This window comes from Prionailurus bengalensis, unplaced genomic scaffold (genome assembly GCF_016509475.1).
Source record: "Prionailurus bengalensis isolate Pbe53 unplaced genomic scaffold, Fcat_Pben_1.1_paternal_pri Un_scaffold_115, whole genome shotgun sequence".
Classification (NCBI taxonomy): Eukaryota; Metazoa; Chordata; class Mammalia; order Carnivora; family Felidae; genus Prionailurus; species Prionailurus bengalensis.
Window position 1 is genome coordinate 13,611 of NW_025091211.1, and position 16,731 is coordinate 30,341.

The following is a 16,731-nucleotide window of genomic DNA, read 5'->3' on the forward strand; positions in this document are numbered from 1 at the left end:
TTCTCTAGTCCTTCTGTGTGTCACACAAGGTTCTACTCCTCCTGTAAATATTCACACAATTGTTTTCCCCAGTACTCATCTAATCCATCTCTGCACTGTTCATGACAATACATCTAGGATATATCTTCTGGGATTTATATCATATATATATGTATACATATATATATGAAACACAAACTACGTATATATAAACATGAGATATTGTTATGCACACACACACACTTCTAGTCATCGACTCTCGGTTAACATAGAACCGTGTCCTCTAGTCCTATAAATATATAATGCTTCCCATTGAATACCTCCCATGAAACATCTCCTCCTTGTCTGTCATAGTGAGTCAGATGAAAACCCAACAGGCTCCACGACCTTGACAGTTTTGTTTGTCCTTGCAGCACTGAGTGTCTGCAGCCTACCGGTACTTAACTGGTGCCCAGGAAAGGTTTTTGAATTAAAAAGAATACATCATTGTATAAAAAAAGAAAAAATACACAAATCCACATTCTTTACCTTATTGCCAAAACTAGTACCTCTTCTTTCGTTTGAATCATCATAATCCATCCACATTTTTAAGCACAGAGATGGAGGTCATCTTATACAAACACCTAGACCTCACACACATCCTCCAGGTAATTCCTAAATCCAGGGATCTCCACAATAAATATAATGCTAAAATGTCCACACTACCCAAAGCACTCTATAAATTCAATGCAATCCCCATAAAAACTCCAAGGGCGTTTTGCACAGAAATTAAAAAAAAAAAACCCAAATTTTGTATAGAACCAGAAAAGACCCCAAATGGACAAAGCAATCTTGAGAAGGAACAAACCTCGAGACACCATACTTTGCACTTTCAAATTATATTACAAAGCTGTAGTCATGAACACCAATGTGGTATTGTTCTCGAGAGACACATAGGTTGATGCCATAGAATAAAAAGACCAGAAAGTCATTCAAGTTCCTCTTGACCACCAGGGAAGACATAGGCTGAAAACGGTCCTTTGCAAGGTCTCCGGAACAGAGCTACCATGGATTTGGGAGGGAATTCAGAACGAATATACATGGATCCTAGAGCAGATGCACCAGATGGGATGCTTAGGATCTCACTGCTATTTCCTGATGCACTTTGGGAGAGAAAACTGGAATGACTCAGACATCTGACAATGAGCACATTGACATAGAGGCCGGGATAGAGTGTGAATCAACACAATCCATCTGGGTAAGAAGCACGTGTAAAGAATAATCTCATCAGGGTCAGGTCCCATCTGCCAAAGTTCCCCATGGGAGCTGCCCTCTGCTCTCTGCTGCTTCCTGCATTGGCACGGGTGCCTGGAGCCCTGTCTCCGCTGTTGTATCCAGTTAACTCCTTCCTCTATTGGTACACATTTACTGTTAGAGGAATGTGTGTAGAGACAACTCTTCAGGCCTGACCCATTACGTGTCAAGGGAGCCATGGACAGGCTTACCCCCAGGAGTCTGAGTAGAACAGAGAGTCTGCCCTGAGGTAATGGGGGGCCACGTGAGGAGACCTGGTCTAACACTTAGGCAGAGGAGAGTGGCTAGAGCAGTGGGAGGCAGAAGTGGTCTCTGATGGGCTCTGCTCACGTCATACAATGGCATGTCTGTGTCTGGACGCTAAGGGGCACTCAAGGCCTGTTTCTGAGGGGTCACGGTAGATCAGAGATGAGAACTGCCACCTGCCACTGCCTGTGCCCTCTGCTCAGGCCTCACATCTGTGACCTCCCCACCCCTGCCCTGAAATTGCCCCCACCCTGCCCATCCCCCTGACATCCTCAGACAGAGGCACCTAAAGAAGTCAGTGAGGAGTCAGAAAACAGGGGGGTCGCATTTGCATGGTTGGGCCCTCCCCCTCTCAACAGATCAAGAGGTGAAGGGAGAAGTGAAGGGAGGCTCTGCTCAGCTGTGAGGCAACAGAAGGCAGGATCGGTGCTGACCTCCGCCATGGCCTGGTCCCCTCTCCTCCTCACCCTCCTCGCTCACTGCACAGGTGACCTGATGTGGGGACACGGGAAGGGGTTCTGGAAGCACAAGTGTGGGCCTGATACCTCCTCTTGTCTCTAGACCCCAGGAATAGCCTCTCTGTTGTTTCTCTTTCCAGGGATTTGGGCTCAGTCGGGGCCGAATCAACCATCCTCAGTGTCTGGGGCCCTGGGCCAGAGGGTCACTATCTCCTGCACTGGAGTTGATAGTTACGTTGGTTGGTACCAACAAATCCCAGGAATGGCCCCCAAAACCATCATCTATAATAATAACAACCGACCCTCAGGGGTCCCTGACCGATTCTCCGGCTCCAAGTCTGGCAGCACAGGCACCCTGACCATCACGGGGCTCCAAGCCGAGGACGAGGCTGATTATTACTGCGTATCGTGGTACAGCAGTGCCAGAGCTTACACAGTGGTCCAGGCCTGTGGGGAAGTGAGGCAAAAACCTAGTTACTCATCTGTAAAGAGGGAAACACATCAGCAGTTGCCTCCTCAGCTTAGCCTGTGATTCTGCTCATTTTGTGACTGATGACTTGGACGCAGGTCCATGCAAGGGCACCTCCCATGAGTGAGGTTCCTCCTGTCCTTTCTGTCCTCAAAGTCACTCTCAGAAAACCCTCTCAGAGTCTTGATGGAAGAGAAATCTCTTGTTTTATCAGCTGAGGTATTTTACTTCTAGGCCAGATCATATCAATTTTTCCTTCTGATATAAAAATAAATGAACCATTTTTGTTTTTCCTCTGAACACTACCCATGTGGTGCCTGGAAAATAAGTCAGCCTTATTTGCATCTGGTACTATTATCTCCATGGCAGTGGCTAGTCTCTTCTTCTTATCTATTATTTGTGGAAAAATGCCAATTTAAAATTATAAAATTATGAGGATAAGTTTCAAAAATTTCGTCCATAGGAAAAACCCTGTACTTCAATGTTTATAACAACTTATTCCTAATCACGAAAGCCTGAAAGCACCTTAAACTTGGCATATGGATATTTATTCTAGGTTTAAAATAATCACCCAAACCAGGAACCAACTAAGAGGTCACCAAGGAGGTGCCACTTTTATAATAATTTGATAATTACATCCAACATTGGAAGAAGCAAAACTCTGCAAACATCTGTAGGTCGCGGGGGTGCTAAACGCTGAAAAAGAATGAATCATGTGAACAGAGGAAAACACTCTGAGCCACAGATTATTCCATATGATACTAATGACACTTAAATGACACTCTGTCATTGTCTGTCATTGTCTCCCAAACAAACGCAAACAAATCAGTGCACAACCACCACACATACCCATGTGTGCACACACACAAGGACAGGGTGTGTCTGGGAGCTCACGAGCCAACCTAAAGGGCCCCCATGAGGCAAAACTAGAAAGATTTCAACCACAGGAACATAAAGGTTTGGGTTGTAACTCAGTGTCTACACATATGTCTGCCGTCCATATTGTTAACTGATGGTATAAATAAATGGAATCAGATGAGACACATTCCCATCCAGAGATTTCATGGAACAGGTGTAAACATTGGCTTGAATGACGTCAGGCATAACCCCCACTCAGTAAGTATGCACAAAGGCACCAACAAGAGGGACAGTCTGAAGAAGTGTCACAGTAAGAGAAGCTTAAGGACAATTCACAACTCAATGTCACAAAGAATCATTAACTGGATCATACAACAGAAAAGGGACATTAGGTAAAAAGTAAGAAAATCTGAATAAACTGTGGATATTAATTGTTACGTGTTGAACTGTGTCTCCACCAATTCATGCGATTAAAAGTTCTAAAAACTCCCATATTTCGGGATGAGACCTTATTTGGAAATGAGAGTGTTGCAGATGTAATTACCAGGTGAGACCAGTAAAGTGTAACTGCATGTGTTCTAGGCTTTCTCTGTCTTTGTTTTTCCTCTGACTCGGCCTGCAATGATGCTGAAAGGAATCTCACTATTTTAGAGAAAAAGGCCTATGAACCCATCCTACATTGTCCAGAGAACCCTGATATTACCGGGAAAAATCTAGACATTTTATTGTCTTTTCACTGTTAACCCATGGAACATTACCAAATAAATATAATAGGAATGAATGTGAGTGGGATTCCCTTTCCTGAATGCCCCTTAATGGATGAGCTGAGAACGAATTTCTAAGAAGATAGAGGTCCCTTGTGCTGTATAATGTTTTATATCAATGTTCATCCTGAGAACACTTACAAAACTGGACTAATAGAGAGGAAAATGAGTCATAAGTACACCAGAGAAGAAAATTAAATTCCAGACTGAGTACAAAGGCCCGGTCAAAACCCAGATTGGGAAGTAAATACAGTGGATACCTCTCTGCGGAGAGCTGGTAGTCTTTTGACAAACAGAGACTTCAAAGAAAAGAGTAATAAAGGAATTTAAATTGTTTAAATCTAAATCTAGATTTAAGAAGAGAACAAAATAACAAAAATGATATTAAACTTAATATATTACATAATGATGTTGAATTATATTGCATTTAAATGGACACATTGTTCCACTTACAGACATGGATTGACATAACAGAGCATAATGGTTAAAATTAAAAAAAAAGTATACCCTGCAACCATGAAAGTACAAAAAGATGTGGTTATATAAGTGTCACGCCAAAGACTAAGGGAAGAAATATTCTAGAAAACCAGTGACACATTTAATAGTGATAAAATAATCTATTCAAGAAAAAAAATAAGCTCAAATATAATAGCATACCTTTGCAAAACTATCTGAAGAATAAATTATAGAAGCAAAGAGAGGAATAACTAGTCCACAATTACAGTTGCAGATGTTAACACAATGGTCTTAGTAACTGAATGAATGCAGAAAAAAAAAATAGTACACATAAAAAAGAGAACAGAAGAATTAAAAGGAGTACAAATCTGAACGGTAATTGCTTAAGTAATTACATAAAGACAGGAGTAAAAAAAAAAACTGAGGGATTTCCTGATTTACTTCTAATGGATTTGTACGCTTTATCTTGGTTCTGTGAGCAGGGGTGGCTCCCTGCGTTTCCTTCTTATTCCTTTTTTTCATCTTCCCACCTCTCTTATCTTCTCCTTTCCTTACCACTGACCCAGAGCTAGTGCACAGCAGGAAGGGATGCTCCGGCCACTGCACTGGGAGGACGGACTTGGCATATCTCACGTTCCTGTTCCCACGTAGTTCCCACATCCCCACCTTTACACATGTGACACAAACCCCTTTAACTGTCCTCAACCTTATTTTTCCCTCTCATGTCCTTCCCGAGAGTGCACACAGCTGGAGCCCTCAACCTCACCATCATCCTTTCCCTCACCCTCAGTCCATGGCCACGGTCACCTCTCCATGCTCTTCCTTGTGGGCCCTACTTGCTCATCTTCCTCCTCCAGATTCCCTGTATACTCAGCCCTCAGGCCCTCCGGACACGGCCTTGCCTGCTCTGTTGTAGTCAGGCACATTGTTGAAACTGACACCACAATGTCTGTCTAAAGTGTAAGTTTCTTAGTTAATAATACTGTACTGTAGATTTGAAATTTGCAGACAGGATAGATCTTAAGGGTTCTCATGAAAGAAAGAAGGAAAGAAAGAAAGAAGGAAAGAAAGAAAGAAAGAAAGAGAAAGAAAGAAGAAAAGAGAGAGAAGAAAGAAAGAAAGAAGAAAAGAGAGAGAAGAAAGAAAGAAGAAAAGAGAGAGGAGAAAGAAAGAAAGAAAGAAGAAAAGAGAAGAAAGAAAGAAGAAAAGAGAGAGAAGAAAGAAGAAAAGAGAGAGGAGAAAGAACGAAAGAAAGAAGAAAAGAGAGAGAAGAAAGGAAGGAAGTGAGGGAGGGAGGAAGAAAAATAGAAAACTGGCATGTATACGAAGTGATAAATGTATTGATTAGCTTGATTGTTTCACCTCACAGTTTTAATGTATATCCAATCTCCATTCTGTGCCTTAAGTGCATACAATGTTTGATTTTTTATTATACTTGGAAAAGCTGAAAAGTTAAGCAGAATTAATAATAAAAACAATATGTTGCATTTCAACAATATTTCTCCCATTTTCAATCTCTAAGAAATACAAATAAAATAAAAGCCAAGCACCTCACTCTGACATAGAAGTACTTTTACATTTAGGCGTCAAATGTCCTCACCCCTTTTGCACTTACATTCCATTTGCTCATAGCTGCTGTCAAATGACGTAGTTTCCGTCCCCTCAACACATCATATCTGATGGCCCACCCACCTCCAATTCCTTCTTTCTTCTGGGAGGGTAGTGTGTTTTATTTGTCCTGCTGTAGAAACCCTGGTCCCAACTCTCCACCCAGAGAACCAGTCTCCTCCCTCACGTGGCCCACCTGAGACAGCAGCTCAGGTGTGTGCTTCCAGAAACTGCCTTCTCAACCCACTGTGGCCCCATTCATGGTGCTTGGTGGTGATTCACCACATTTCTTTCTCTGACAAACACAGAAATTCTCCTTGGGAAGGCTGCTTGTTCATATTAGTTACCTTGGGCACTAGGGCATATGGCATGTGGATGCTTGTGGTCTGACAGTGGCCAGGCTGTCAGGTCAGTGTCCCTGACATCCTTTCCAGGGACAGGCTGAAGCTTGACCTGTGGGCAGCAGGGGGCACTGTCGGCCTCCCCAGGAAGAGCACACTGGGGGCCCCCTGCTGTGTACCCTACAACCCCCTTAGGGCGCCCACACTTTTGCCTATGTGTGCTAGTGGGGACTCAGCAGCTGTGTCCCCTCTGGCTGGGAGGGGTCTGCTGCTCACAGGTCTGTGGAAGGTTCCGGCAGCTGCTTCTTCCCTGGTCCCTCCCAGGAGACAAACTCTGAGTCTCTGTGGAAATCAGCCCCCTCTTTCTAAGGGACTAAGCTGACACTTCAGCTAGTAGGCAGGACGGAAAACTGTGTGAACAGCCGGTCCCCATGAGTCCATGGAGAAGACAAAAGAAACCGCTACATGCCCGCCCTGATCTGGGGCTGCAGGAGGAGGATCCATCATGGCCTGGACCCTTCTCCTTGTGCTCCTGGTGCTCCTGGCTCACTGCACAGGTAGGGACATCTCCAGATCCATGGCAGCTCTTGAGTGGGTGTCACCCTCACTGTCACAGACCATCAAGCAGCTTAACCTTTTCCGCTGCCCCGTTTCCCATGAGGGTCTGTGTTTACAGGTTCCCTGTGCCAGCAGGGGATGACCCAGATACCCTCCTTCTAAAGACTTCCACTGTGCTCCAGATCTATGGGGAAGTGAAACAAAAACCTGACCTGCACCCTTCTGACCTGGTGTGCCCCTCACAACAGGGGCTCTACCACGCCTGGGTTAGGGGGTCAATAGCGTTGTCATTTCTTCTGTCAGCACCTGAGTTTCCTCAGTCCACTTGATCTGATAGTATCACATACTTTTCTTCAGATCAAAATTTGGATTAATCCATTGATAATATAGTCTCGCCCTGTTAATGTTGCACTGGAAGTAATCCCATGCTCACAGATTAATAGCTCTTAATGAAGAAATTGGATAAGAATGAAAAGGCTGATTCCGGCCATGCTCTCTGGAGAGTGTAGAGTGACTCAGGTATGCTTCTGGTCTGAGTGTTTCCATTTGGGGTTGTGATGCAACCCCCACATGCACGTGGGAATTGTATTATCTATTCTAGCATCAACCTCCAAAAATGAAAATTAGAAATAATATCATCTACAATAGCATCAAAAATATGAAACATATAAGGAAAGATCTGAAAGAATTTGAGAATTTTATGCACTAAAAATTATAAACCATTCAAAGGGAGATTAAAGGTTTAAATACATGTACAGATCTATCGGGCTTATGGGTCTAAATATTCAACTTGGTAAAGATGTCAATCCTCCCAGAATTGACCAATACAATCATTGTAATAGCTTTGGTAAAATGTCCTTGAAATGGTGGGGAATTTTAGAAAAGAAAAAAAGAAAAGAAAGTAGAAACACTAAGAAAACATGTGACTAGAATATAGCCCTGGGAGAATCCTGCCCTGTGTCCTCAGGCCAGCTTGTCTCTGAGGAGGATAAGGCCCAGGAAGTAGGTCTGAAGTCAGAAGAAACAAGTCAGGGTGAGAGCACAGACATGCAGTGTCAACCAAGGACACGGACCGGGTAGAGGACCCTCTGTCCGAAGGCCGAAGCACAGAGTGTGAGTGCAACAGGTCTGTTGCTGGGGACCCCTGGCGACGAGTGTATATAGTGCCCCCACAGTGTGCATCTGGGGCGATGGTTTCTGTTCATCACTTCAACCTGGCGAAGGACCCTGTGACTTGTAACTTGTTGGAGAATTGGGGCCAGAAGACAGGTACATGAAGAGGGCAGCATGTGATCTCAGAAACTCTGTATTTTCAAGGGTTACAAGTGAAACTTGCATCCATAATTCCCGGGAAGACAGTCTGAGGAAACTGATCAAAAAGAGGTCACCTCCAATGGCTGCCTTGGCCTCTCTTGGAAGGCATGTGGGTGTATCCCTACCCCACATGGGATGTTGTTTGCCTGGTCTTGTGGAGGCATATGTAGTGGGAAGTCATGCCTACTGGAGAAGTCTTGTGTGCTCAAGTTCTTGACTGCAACTTAAGGATGAATTTGAACCCCCCTGACCAGCACAATGAAAGCCCCCATGTCCCAGGCCTAGGAGGAAATGAAATTCTAGCTCCTTGAGCACTCACGCCCAATTTCATCTGCCTACAATGACAGTTTTCATGGATTCTTTCTACTAACTTGTCAATGTAAGGCAAGATCTACATGATCTTGTAAGGAATGATCTGATCTGTGAGGAAATTTAAAATGAGTGTGTATCTTAGCAAATGTGTATCAAGTCTCCTGCACCGATGTAGCAGAGGAACGCCCAGGGTTTCCTTCTCAATTTGTATTCAGATTTATTTTCTCCTTTCTGCCATTTCCTCCCCATTCTCTAACCTTGCTGGCATCCCGAGCTTTGTGCTCCGAATCCCCAAAGTGAGTTAGGCTTTGGACCAAGTAATAAGGAACTCCAAATATCCCTGCCCCCTATATTTTCTGTAATTTAGGTTCCTGTTTCCAGGATCTACAGACTCATCCATCCATGAGGTTGGGGTCAGATCTCAAGAACAAAATCATCTGTAGCAGAAAAAGCAGCAACATGAGATGAAATTGTGGCCTGGCACAAAACACATATGTGGAAGCCATAGAAATATGGACTGGGGAGATCTTGTCTCATTGTTATCTGAGATGAAACCTCTGGCTTCAGGTGTGCCAAGGCATGATTTCTTAGGTCCTGTCCTAAGACAAGTCTGACCACTGGGTCCAGACATGGGGCCATCTGGACAAACACTGTTCCAGATCAGTGAAGAATCAAGATGCAGCCTCCCTCCTCCTCTTGTGGGCCCTTCACTCTCTGGACACTTATTGCATCTGACTGTACATAATTTACAATCTGTCCTCATCCTCTCAAACTATGTCCCCAAATCCAGTCCTTGGCAACACATATTGTGATACCGTCTCGCATTGAGCAGAAATCACTTGATGCAATGGTCAGCTTTCCCTGGGGGCCAGGTCCATGAAGTGTCAGGTTAGAACCAGAGACACAGGAGTCCAACTGCATTTGACTTAGGACAGTTGACTCACCAAGAGTTCCTTCGTCCCACACTATTTACTAAAACATACTTGGTGCCACACTTGGTCTAGAGGCTCAGGATACAGTGTAGGCAAGACAGGGATTGTCCCTGTCCTCAGGGAGCTGACGCTATCTGGGAAAGGGAAAACAAACCAGGAAAAGCATAAACACATGTAAAATGTTACCATGGAGGGAGGGGAGTTGAGTATTGTAGGTGGATACAGGAGCCACTGGAGCATTTGACAAAAAGACACAGGATCTAATTCAAGCTTATGAAGAAAAGTCCAGATGTTTCAGTGAACACGAATGAGGAGGAGGGAGGAAGGAAGCCAGTGGGAACACCGGTAGCTGTTAGAGGATAATGGGCAGATTCAGCAAGTTTGGGGAGGAAGGAGGCACCGAAGAAGGGGGTGTGGCTTCGAGCTAACCCTTAGGAGCTGGATGGCATGTGAGTGAGCTCCTAGGGAGAACATTCTTGATCAGGGGTATGGAGATGAGGCCCCAAGTTCACCCCCATGATGGAAGCGTCAACAACCTCCCTGCCTTGTTCAGTGGCAACATGGGGATATTTCGGGGTGTCTGGGTGGTTGGGTCGCTTAAGCGTCTGACTCTTGATTTCAGCTCAGGCCATGATCTCACGGTTTGTGAGTTCAAGCCCCATGTCAGGCAGCTTTGCATTGGCAATGTGGAGCCTGCTTGGGATTCTCTTTCGCTCTCTCTCTCTGCCCCTCCCCTACTCATTTTCTCTTCTTTCTCTCTCTCTCTCTCTCTCTCTCTCTCTCTCTCTTTCTCTCAAAATAAATAAATAAATAAAACTTAAGAAAATAAAACACAGGCATATTTCCTCTCCAGATAACAAGTGGGAAATCCTTCAGGACTCACTCTTCTTTCTCTGATAGTTATCTGAGATGACCCTTCTCCATGACCCCCATGTCCCCAGGCTGATTTTCCACATAGGAACAAAATGCCTCTGCATTCCCATGTATCGCATCCACACAACAAGCCATCCAGAATGAGAGATCCTCGTCATCCTGGACCCATTGATCAGGAATCCCAGCCTTCAGGACTGGACCAGATCTCTTACACCATCTTCCCTGCCATCAACATGGTACCAGAAAGAAATTCATCTGATTTCTCCCAGAAACAGAGGTTCATCCCAGCATTTGGGGCCAGGATCAATCACATTCTGACAGCATGACTGGAAGATGTGGGTCTGGATAGGAGAGGAAAAGGTCAGACGGTTTGTGCAAGCATCCCCACCTTGTATATCACTCAGCTCTTTATTACCAGCTCTGCCCTCCACCCTCATAGCTGGTTCATGTTTGAGTCTTGTGTTGTGTACGTTAAGAGCTGAGCAGGGGACACAGACCATGGGGTTTCTGTCTCATACGGTTGTAATTCTGACTCCCAGAGCTTTCTAATGTCTTATAAAATATAAGACATCCCATGACCACCTGTGGTTTTCTCCTCCATCTGTCCCTTCCTCAGGAGAGGACCAGTTCCAGAGGCCCAGCACAAGATGCTCTGTACACATCCCAGGATGGTTCCCCATCTGTTCCAGTCCCCAGTAAGTGCCACTCCAGGTCACCTCAGGATCATTGCTGAGAGACTCCACCTCACAGGGAGGTCACAGAAGGCACTACCACATTTAACCTTTTCTGTGTTCTGGGAGTGGGATCAGAATTAGCCAGACTCAAAAAGCCAAATATCTGATTCTCATACAAATACAGAATGGACAAGTATAAAATATGCTATTAAACTCATCTATTAGTGAGAAGACCAGTAAAATGGTGAAGCTTGAATAAAGAGCAGATAAAAAATAAAAATACTTACAGTTCACCCGGAAAATGGACTTTGAAAAAATATTTTTGTGTGTTGGAGATACACTGCTAAATTTGTAACAAGCAAGGAATCATATAAGAGGAAAAAACATGTGTCTTGCACAGAAAGAGACACATCTTCATGGGGGTAGCACAGTGCTCTGGATTTGATCCTGACTGAAAAGGAATCTGAGCAGAGACACCACCTCGACCCTGACCCATGAACAGCCAAGGTAGCCATGGCCAGACCTTGAAGAGTCTGGGTAGAGTATACAGCTTTCCTTGAGGTAATGGGAGGCAACATAAGGGGATACCTGGCCCTAAAGCAGGGGATAGGGGACAAAGCAGTAGGATGTCAGGAGGTGTGCCTGACTGGCTCCAGTCACATGTCACACAATGCTGTGTCTGGGCCTGGACCACCAAGGGACACATACAGCCCATTTCAAGGGTTAAAAGGTGATCAGAGCTGGGACCTGCCACCTGGAACTGCCTGTGACCTATGTTCAGGGCTCACAGTGGTGACATCCACACCCCCTGGCCCCACACAGCCCCTCCCATACCCATCCCCTTACCTCCTCAACAGAGAGACCTGACCCAGGACCAGTGAAGTGTTAGACAGCTATGAGTCTCATTTGCATGGACAGATCCTCCCCCTCTTAGAGAATGAAAAGGGGAAGAGACCTATTAGGGGAGGTCTGCACACCGTGGGTTACAGAAGGTAGGAACAGTGATGACTTCCACCATGGCCTGGACCCCTCTTCTCCTCACCCTACTTGCTCACTGTACAGGTAACTGGATGTGAGGCCAAGGGAAGGGGCCCTTGGAGGACATGTGGGTCGTTCTTTTTCCTCTTGTCTCTAGACCCTGGCATCACGGTCTCTGTGTCTCTCATTTGCAGGGTCCTGGGCCCAGTCTGTGCTGACTCAGCCACCATCAGTGTCTGGGACCCTAGGCCAGAGGATCACCATCTCCTGCACCGGAAGCAGCTCCAACATCGGGGGTGGTAATGCTGTGAGCTGGTACCAACAAGTCCCAGGAATGGGCCCCAAAACCGTCATCTGTTGGGATAACAGCAAACCCTCGGGGGTCCCAGATAGATTCTCCGGCTCAAAGTCTGGCAGTTCAGGCACCCTGACCATCACTGGGCTGCAGGCTGAGGACGAGGCTGATTATTACTGCTCAGCATGGGATGATAGTCTCAGTGCTCACACAGTGCTCCAGGCCTGTGGGGAAGTGAGACGAAAACATGCTGTCCCTGCAGTGATGGGATTTCTTTTGCAGCCCCCATCTTCTGCCAAGACAGCTGGTTCCCCTTTTGTTTGACCTAAATCTGAGGTCTGAAACCCAACTCAGGGAACTTTCTCTAGGATATGTGTCCTTGTGCTCTCAATTCTGTCTCTGCAGCCTGTCCTTGCAGGTACACATTTTCTGTTTCATGCAAACTGAGCAGAAATTCCTGTACGCTGGGATATTGCCCTGGGGACAGAGTCCCTGAGGCTTGTGCCTGTCTCCTAGGGCTACCGTAACATAAAACCGTAGACTGTGTGGCTAATCCAAAAGATATTGATTTTCTCACAGTTCTGGATGCTGAATGTCCAAGTTCAAGGTGTTGCCAGGTTTGATTTCTCCTGAGGTCTCTGTCTTTGGCTTGCAGATGGTGGCGTTCTTCCTGGGTGCTCACATGGCCTTGTTTGTGTTTTCCCCTCTGGTGTCTCTACCTCTTCTTATAAAGACATCATCCCTATTTTTTAGGACACCACCCATATGACCTTATTTATCCATAATTACATGCTTCAATGCCTTATCTGCAAACATCACAATGTGGGTTAGGATTTCCACATAGGGTTTTGAGGGCACACAGTTCAGTCCTTATCAAGGGGTCAGGACAGAACCAGGACTCAGAGTCCAGCTGTGTCTGGCTTAGGATAGTCCACTCTTCCAATGGTATGCATTCACACCCTTTACTGAACCCTTGCTACATGGCAGACTTGGGTCTAAGGGGTCCGGACACAGCAAAGGAAACACATGGAGGGTACACCTGCTCAGGGAACTGACAGTGTCTGGAAGTAGAGAGAAGAAACAGAAGTAAAACATACTGTGTCTCAGGCTGACTTCCCAGATTGGGACAAATGTCCCTGCAGTCCCAGAATGAGGTCCATACAACACACCCTCTGGACGGGAGATTTGCCCTCCATGACCCACTGACCAGAAACTTCGGTTTTCAAGTTGCCTGGACCACATCACTCCACCATCTCCCCTGAAATCATCATGGTGACCAGGGAGGGGATTGTCCAAGTGGCTTGGGTAATACAGTGGCTATCTGGTTGGAACTGGGCTTAGTCACTGACTAATCACATGGCTGGGGATTTGGGGTTCAAATAGGAGAAGAAAATGATAAAATTTCACCAAATATGGCCGTGCCTACCACCTCTTCTTCCCTCTACCCTCTTTGTTATTCAAGTTGGGACATGGACTATGGACACTGGCATCTGGGCAGGGGACATGGGCCAGGTCGTTTCCATCTCATAAAATCATAGCTCAATCCCATGACCATTCTGATGTCCATGCACCTGATCAATTCCAGACCAACACACACTCACTCCCAGGCACGAGGTGTTGATATGAAATGTAGGCATTCACATGAGAGTTAGAAAGCAGAAAGTATAGGGTCACCTGGATGGCTCAGTTGGTTAGGCGACTGACTTCGGCTCAGGTCATGATCTCACAGATAGTGAGTTCAAGCACCGTGTCAGGCTCTGTGCTGACAGCTCAGAGCCTGGAGCCTGCTTCGGATTCTGTGTCTCCCCCTCTCTCTACCCCTCCCCTGTTCACACTCTGTGTCTCTCTGTCTCTCAATAATAAATAAACGTTAAAAAAATTAAAAAAAGAAAGAAAGCAGAAAGTATATTACTCACATGATGACCTTCTCTTCCCAGAGGTAGAAAGAAGGTAAAGAGTTGCAAGAAACTTCAATGGTGGTCACTTCCCCACCACCTGACACCTGTGATCACCTTGTGATCATGATTTTGCATGGTCTTTGCAGGACCTAGAGCACAGACTTAGCATTGCCTGACCAGTTGTCTTGATCCCTCTGTAGAATTGAACCATGCAAAGGGCTAGAAAAAAACAAAGAACAAGACTGAGATTTGGATAAAGGACTGCACATGAGTTAGGGTTCTCCTAAGAAAAAGAACCTATAAGATGCATGTGTATATGTATGTGTAATATAATGTATGTCTATGTGCATGTCTATGTGTGCATATCAGTCTATCTGAGATATTTATTTTAAGGACTCTTTAGCCATTGTTGTAGAGGTTGGCAAGTCCAAAATCCACAGTGTGGGCTGGAAGGCCACAGACCCAGGAGAGGAAGTGGAGATGTTGTAGTTTTGTTCTGAGGGCAATGTGTTCCCAGAATCCCTTCTTTCTGTGCAAGGTCAGTCTTTTCTACATCAAGGCCTTCAACTGATTGGATGAGGCCCATTCGCATTATGGATGGTAATTGGCTTTAATAAAAGTCTACTGACTTAATTCCATTTTTAAAAATTTATTCCTTTATTTGAGACAGACAGAGAGAGAGAGAGAGAGAGAGAGCACAGTGCGGGGCGGGGGGGGGAGGGAGGCAGTGAGAGAAGGGGAGAGAGAATCCCAATCAGGCTCCGTGCTTTCAGCTCATACCCTAATGCAGGGCTCAATCTTATGAACCGTGGGATCATGACCTGATCTGAAATCAAGAGTCAGTTGCTTAACTGACTGAAGACCCAGGTGCCCCTACTCATTTACTTCTTAATATCATGTGAAATATATATTCGCAGAAACTACTAAAATCATGTTAGACCAAACATCTGGCTCTCATGGCCTACACAAGCTACACATAATTTAACCATCACAGACCCAGTTCCTCAGGGTGTAGAATGGACTAAGAAGTGTGAGACAGGTATGCCCTCATTGGCGATTTAAGGATCAAGGTGTCAGGTCGTGGCCACCACAGACTGGATGCCCTTAGTCCTCCCTGTTCTTACTTATCACCCAGATGAATGCTTCCTGAGCTCCAGCAGGGATCCTACCCTAGCTCTGCCCCACTCTCTGAAGTGTTGACCCTGCCCTGTGCTCACAGATCTCCACACCTCTCCCAGCTGATCCAGCCTCCACCAGGGACAGAGATCCCAGGACAGAAATGCACTCTCTACTGCCCCCCGAAGGAGCAACAGCAGTAGACAGAATGACATGATTTTGACACATCATTCCCGGGATATCTCCTCAAATCTCTGGACTCAACCAGAGATGAGCCAAATCATTGACTCAACCATGTACCCTGGGACCAAGGTTCCTTTTTTGTCTCCACATCATGCTACCTCATCAGCACTTGTTTCCAATCCAGAATGAAGCCAGACATCACTGACCAACACAACCCAAAGGTCCTAGTGCTCCTCCAGTGACCCAGGCTCAGGAACATGAGATCCAACCTTCTTGGGCCCCACAGTCAATCCACTCCATCCTGCAGTGCTAACTACAGGTTGACTACTTCTTCCACTTTGTCCTCTCCTTCTTCTTCTTCTGTTTTTTTCTTCTTCTTCCTTGAGACTCCCCTGTCTGTGTCTCCACTGCTCTGTTACAGGGTCCTGGGCACAGTCTCCACTGACATAGGGAGCATACATGTCAGGGTCTGTGGGACAGAAGGTCACCCTCACCTGCACTGGAAACAGTAACATTGTTGGAACAAATTATGTGGACTGGTACCAACAGATTTCTCACGGTGGCCCCAAAACTGTGATGCTCAGGACAAGTAGGCTCTCACAGTTCCAGATCTCTGGCTCCCACTCTGGGAACACAGCCTCTCTGACCATATTGGGCCTACAGCTTAAGGACGAGGCTGACTATTACTGCTCAGTGTGGGATGAAAGCATCAATGCTGACACAGTGCTACAGGCCCATGGGGACCTAAGACAAAAACCTGCCCCTGCCCCTCGTGGTCACCCCCATTATTGCCTGTGACAAACAGGGAGACCATGGACACCCTAGAGGGTGTGAGTGTCTGCTCTGAGCACAGAATGACCTTAAAAGGTCGGTCACAGTTGCTCTCCCTCATACTGTTTTTTTCTAAAAACAAAGCAAAACAAAACTATTGAGATAATTTGCATGCCACAAAGTTCATTCATTTACAGTATACAATTCCATGGTCTTTAATATAGTTCCACAGTTGGACAACCTCTATCATGACTGAATTTACCACATTTCCATCACCTGCAGAGAAACCTTGGACCTACCAGCAGTGAAGTCACTGTCGCCACTGCGCTCAGCCCTTTGTAGCCACAAATTCCAT

General features: G+C 45.7%; 1 gene segment (V, D, J or C); it reads left to right on the forward strand.

Moving 5' to 3' along the window:
• The first annotated feature begins 1,871 nt into the window (after window positions 1-1,871).
• On the forward strand, window positions 1,872-16,403 carry LOC122478625. The segment is given in 3 exon segments: window positions 1,872-2,005; window positions 12,308-12,642; window positions 16,269-16,403. Coding segments are annotated over 3 exon segments (516 nt in total).
• Window positions 16,404-16,731: the final 328 nt, after the last annotated feature.